Raw genomic sequence first — 6,090 nt, 5'->3', positions numbered from 1 at the left:
TGCGATGATGGGCTCAAGTATAGCAGGGATTGTGGGGCTGGCGCGGGATCGGGCAGTGTTTCGTTCTGCTGTGCATGGGGTCGCTATGAGTCAGAAACGACTCGTCAGCACTTAACAACAACAACAACATAGAAACTATGCAAATACAAATTTACTTGCTGTTCTGATAAGCAGTGAAATATTTAGTGGGGAGGTAGGAAGATCCGGAACCCTGGAGGTATTTAAGCAGAAGATTTAGGGGGCGGGGGTGGGCAGAGGTCAGCCTCAGATAACCTTTAAATTCTCTCAACCCATAGTTTCAGAGATGTGAAGGTGTGGGACGGAAGGTACATTCAGGCAATCTATTCTCTTCTCAATGTTTAACATCAGGATAATGGCAGATCCAATACCTTTGGTTCTAGTTTGTTTGTCTTTTTGCTAACGGGAGCTCTGGTGGCTTGGTGCCTAAGGCATTTGACTGCTAACCAGAAGGCTGGTGGTTCAAACCCACCAGCTGCTCCTTGGAAGGAAGATGGGGCAATCCATTTCCATAGAGATACCACCTCGGAAACCCAAAGAGGGGTCGTCGCTATGATTGGGATCTGACTCAACAGCAGTGAGTTTGGTTTGGTTTTTTGGTTGGGATCAGACACCAGAGCTAGTGTTTTGAAAAGTTCTAGATGTTTCTCTGTATTTGGAAAAGCCTGATAAATTTGTTCAGAATTTCAAATTCTGGGCTTTAAGAGGAAATGGGGCAATCAATGAAAAGGAAAAGAAGCCCTTTATAAAGCGATAAAAGTAAATGAGACTTCCAAGGCTCTCCAATCTGCTTGCACACAGAGCTTGAGAACTATTCCTCATGTTCCAAGCTGAATATCTACCAAATCCTACTCTGAGGTGCAGATGGAATTGAATGGAGGGAAACGATAGTGTGGCTTTTACACTGGCAACACAAACTGGTGGCCTGTGGTGACTGATAGGGCAGGCATGTTTTGTGTGTCTCATACCATATTTAAAAGCAAGATGGAATGAATTCCTAACATAAAAATCAGATGTTTTCATATGAAAACCCTCCTCTCTCCTATGTTTGCCTCTCTTGAAAATTCAGAAGAATCTACAGTGGGCCCACATGCAGTCATACAACAAAAAAACAAGATCAGAGAGGTGGCCGCCCCCTCAGATGGGACAGTACCTCGAGAAGATCCTACATGGCCCCTTCTCCCTTTTCTATTTCCTGCCTGGACTATGGAGGCATCTTTTATTCCCCCTCTGCAGACAAGATTGTGGTGTGTGGAGGAGTGTGTCCTGGCACCTAAATGGCCAGCATCCTATATGCTGCTACACTGTGCAACAAGCACAGAGGATACGTGTCTTTTAAAAAGTTGAAGGTCGGCGGTTCAAACCCACCAGCCGCTCCTTGGAAGGAAGGTTGGGCAATCTGCTTCTGTAGTGATACTGCCTTGGAAACCCCAGGAGGGGTCGCTGTGAGTTGGGTCTGACTGGATGGCACATAACAACAACAATAACAGCATGGCCCTGGTACAGTTTCTGTCATGTCATAAGAGCTCAAGAAATTGACTCGCTTCTATCTCCTTCTACAACCTCCAGGTTTCCCCTCTTTTTTTATTTCCCAAATCTAGACTTTTTTTTTTAACTGTAAAGAGCTAATTTTAATAATTACTCTGCATTTGGAAATGGAGAATGGTGATGGTTGCACAACACAGGGAATGCAATGTCACTGAATTGTACGTATAAAAAATGGTTGAAATGGCCAATTTTTGTTGTATGTATTTCACTACATAAAAGAATAATAACTACCCTGGCACAATATATGCAAACTAGAACAGTCATGAGCCAACTAGGACATTAAGTAAAGCTTCGGAAGGTGGAAAGCTTTGCAATGCTCTCATGCAAATTGTCCTATGACTGTCCACACCAGCTTGCTTCAATACTCTCAGTCAGTTCCTTCTGCACTGAAACTTTCTTTCTCATCTCTTTCCCTCCACAGTCATTTTCAATTTCATGTCACTGTTAGGTGAAAAGGCATCTGATTAAAGGTATTCCAGGAAGTTAAACTACATTAACTCTTTAACTTTTATTTTCCTTATCTAGGGAAGAGTGTTTTCCGGATTATAAGAGAAATACATAGTCAGTATAAAAAATATGAACATTACAGGTACATTGCCCAAAGTTTGAAGTGTATCAAGGAGAGGTGACTGTTAATTTGGTTCATTTTCTTCCAGCTCTCAATCTTGTATAATGTTACATACTTTTTGCTTATCAAGCATTTTCCCATGCAAACATTTCACTATACATAACATTAAGGCTTAGTACGTTTTGTTGCTTATGTGCCTGACACTACTCTAAGTAGTTTATAAGCATGATCTAATTTATTCCTTCCAATATCCCTATTAAATAGGTATGATTAATCCTATTTTATTAATGGGAAACTGAGGCAGGGAAAGCTTAAGGAAATCTTTTCCAGGTGACACAGCTAGTAATTGCTAGAATCCAAGATTGAAATTTAGATCATCAGACTCCAGATCTTGCACTCACAGTACTAGATGTAATGTCTTAGAAATGCTCCTTCATTTACTTTTTTATTGCTATTGAGTAGAAAAAATCAAAAAGAATTGGATTTGGTAATAAAATAAAGACAAATGAATCTTCTATCTTCTTACCCCCTTCAAAGCATCCCTTACTCCTGACAAAATCCTCAACCCTTTCATGTCCTAAATTTTCACACACCTGTGCCATCTATCCAGTTGATAACTCTCCCTTCCTCATCTGTCTCCCACTTCCAATTTCCTATAACCAACCTATTACCAATGGCTAAGAAACCAATTCTGATTCTTAGACATCTCTTTAAATTATCTTTTTTTCTCCCTCTCCCTTAGGCCACCATCAGCGAAGACAAGGAAAGCTGGCATGACACACACATTGCCTATTAATAGCTTTGACTCTTGGAGACTCTTACATTTTCTTTCCTACTGAAGAGTTAATATTGTAGATATGAATGGTCCAAATTGACACAGTGGCTATCCATTTTTCATTGGCAGTGAGTTAGGTGAAAGAAGCCACTTCAAGTCTTCAATAAGGATCAAAGTTGGATGTACATATTTTCTGTGCAATTTTTACCATATCCAAGAGCTTTGTTAAGCATATAAGATTATTTAATTTTTCCCTTCTGTCTGCATCAAGGAGAATGTCTTGAGCAGTTAAGACTGGGCTATAGAGTTAGTAGTTCTGCATTTAAGTTCCAACTCTGCTATTTAATATTTGTGTGACCTTGGACAAGTTATCCAATCTAAAGCTCAGAGTAGCTTTCTGAACTCTCAAATGGAGATGATAATGCTCTCTGCTGGAGATGGCTCTTGGGGGGAGTAAAGAGAGTAAAGAACTTGAAGTGTCCTGGCCTCATGTAGTGCCTGCAGCGTAGCTTATACTCAGCAGGTGCATTTTCGATCTTTTACCTCCCTTTCTACCCCTTTGTCCTCTTTTCTTCTCTTATTCAGTCTCCTGCTGCCTTTGTCATTCTATATGCTCACGATAAAGTCATGAAACAAATAACATAATTCACATCCTGCCTGATACCATCCTTCCTGCCTTTACTTTAGTAGGTGCTGTTGAAGTGCAGACTTTCAAATGAATATGTTTGCCTTTTACAGTATTTCCAGAAAGGACTCAGAATCCACTGGCCCATAAAACTCTACTTTGTACTCGCCGGTACTCATTCCCCAGATTAAGGTATCTTCCTGTATACACATCTTCTTCTAAAGAAGACAGCTACGTAGAAGTCAGTCTCTACTCAACTCCATCTGGTGAAAATAGTGAGGCCTCACTGATCTCAACTGTCAAGCAAGGAATTAAAAAGCAAGCCAGAAGAGCTCCCAAGCCAGCCTGGAGCAGTCCATTTTTAGAAAGTCAAATGGCAAAAAAGCCAACTCCGTCACACACAGCAGTTCCCGTGCACCTGGAGGCTGCAGGCAGGCACATTGATAGGCACGCCAGACTTCTGAACCGGGCCTCCTGCAACTCAGAGGAACGTCCTATTTTGCGTAGTAGGTATCATGTGTGGTTCCTAACTCTTTTGTTCTCATTTAAAATGGTCTTTTTTTTTCTTTTTTAACTTTGATATTAACAGCAAAATCACTGACCGAATGGTAGGTCCTGTTCTAGAAGGTGCGATAAGAACTGTATCAGTCAGTCCTTCCTGAAAGTCTAGTTGTTGCCAAGTGTTGCATTGGAGGAGAAAACATGTGTGAGTTGATAACAAGATATTTGATGATTCAGACATTATAGTAGATAATAGTAGTAATACTCTGTTATACTATATTTAATTATTATATGATTATAATATATAATAATAAAGATTATTATACTGTATATAATGATTACTGTAACTGTTTTAGCTCCCAATTATTGAGTTCTCACCATGTTTTAGACACTGTGCTAAGCATTTTGTTATTTTATGAAAGTCTCATGTGTACTTCAAGGCAAATAATATTATTATCCACATTTTACAGATATGGAAGCCTTGAATGCATAGTGCAGGACAATTTATATGATGAAGTGTCTCAAAACCACATTTGATAATAAGAGGAATGATTAGAAGCAGTGAGAATCAAGGGAAAGTGGACTGGCGTGAGCTCTGGAATCAGGGAGGCACTCAATAAATGCTAACAATAAATCAATGAATGAACAGACTTAATCTCACTAGTAACCCTACACAGTAGGTAATACAATCCTCATATTTTAGGTTCAGCTAAAGACAAAGAGGATTATTCCAGGTAAGGTACCAGGATTTGAATTTGATAACCTGACCCCAAATCCTGATTTATTACCTGATTGCATTCATTTAAGGAATTCCTATTCTTTGGCTTAAGATAGAGAGGTAAGTGTATTCTGTCTAGGTCACATTCTGTTGCTCTAAATTCCAGAGTCACATCCATGTTATCCGGTAGAATCTTCATGATTATAATGAATGGATCATTTGCCAAGGCTGGGGATATGAATCAACAAATTGCTATTAAGCATCTAGTTTTCACTAAGCAGTGCACTTGCCTCTTGGAAAGTTTTTATTTATTTGGAGATATTGCTATGCCAAGGAGCTCTGGTGACACAGCGCATAAGGCATTTGACTGCTAACCAGAAGGTTGGTGGTTCAAACCCACCAGTTTCTCTGTGGGAGGAAAATGATGCAATGTACTTCCATAAGGATTTATAGCCTTGGAAACCCAATGGGAGTCTCTTTGAGTTGGAAACGACTTGATGGCACTGGGTTTGGTTTGGTTTGGTATTGATATACCATTCCACCTGAATTTTCAGGAAATGATTCTAATGCTGAAGAAACAGATTCACTAAAAATCTTGCACTGTTTGACTTGGGTCTGTTGAGTGTGTGGTATGAGATGCATAATACAGACCTAGCATGGAATAGTGTGAAATGAATTAGCAGAATTTCTTAAAGGTAGGTCATTTTATAGCCATGGTTAGGAGATACTGTGTAGTTGAACTCTTACATAGTTTTTGAATTTGTGACTGGCCCTGTGGGCATTCACAATCAAATATTTTAGATGTCTATATGCTATTCAAAGGAGCTCTGGTGACATAGTGCTTAAGGCATTTGCTAACCAGAAGGTTGGTGTAGTGGTTCAAACCCACCAGCCACTCTGCAGAAGGAAGACTGGGCAATCTATTTCTTTAAAGATTTACCTCCTCAGAAACCTGAAAGGGGTTTTTATATTAGGTTTTGGTTTTTATTGATTCAAGGCCCTTTAGAAACTTGTAGAAAGCAATTAAAAACATGTAAATTGTCTTGCTTCACTGATAAAGAAATAGACTTTAATTTGTGTAGGTGGATGGCAGAATTCCTTAGGTAAAAATGTCAAGATGGACTATTTCGTTTTTGTGTGCCACCAAGTCAATTCTCACCCATAGTAACCCTATAGGACAGAGTAGAACTGTCCCATAGGGTCTCCTGGCTAAAATCTTTACAGCAGCACATCATAAGGTCTTTTCTCCCTCAGAGTCACTGGTGGGATTGAATCACTGATCTTTCAATTAATAGCAGGGCACTTCACCATTTTGCCACTCAGGTCTCTCTCCCCCC

The 6,090-nt window shown here is 39.8% G+C and overlaps 1 protein-coding gene across 1 annotated transcript in view; it reads left to right on the top strand.

The window, feature by feature from the left end:
* Positions 1-7: 7 nt before the first annotated feature.
* CUNH12orf42 (chromosome unknown C12orf42 homolog) overlaps positions 8-6,090 on the top strand; it is an 11,705-nt gene continuing 5,622 nt past the window's right edge. The window contains exons 1-2 of the mRNA XM_007952401.1: positions 8-17; positions 3,648-4,040. Of these exons, the coding sequence (XP_007950592.1) occupies positions 8-17; positions 3,648-4,040 (403 nt within the window). The remainder of the gene's footprint in view (positions 18-3,647; positions 4,041-6,090) is intronic.

This window comes from Orycteropus afer, unplaced genomic scaffold, assembly GCF_000298275.1.
Source record: "Orycteropus afer afer isolate SDZICR_OR568_19922 unplaced genomic scaffold, OryAfe1.0 scaffold00334, whole genome shotgun sequence".
NCBI classification, from domain to species: domain Eukaryota; kingdom Metazoa; phylum Chordata; class Mammalia; order Tubulidentata; family Orycteropodidae; genus Orycteropus; species Orycteropus afer.
Note: the sequence above shows the minus strand (reverse complement) of the source record. Positions and strands in the feature narration are given on the sequence as shown.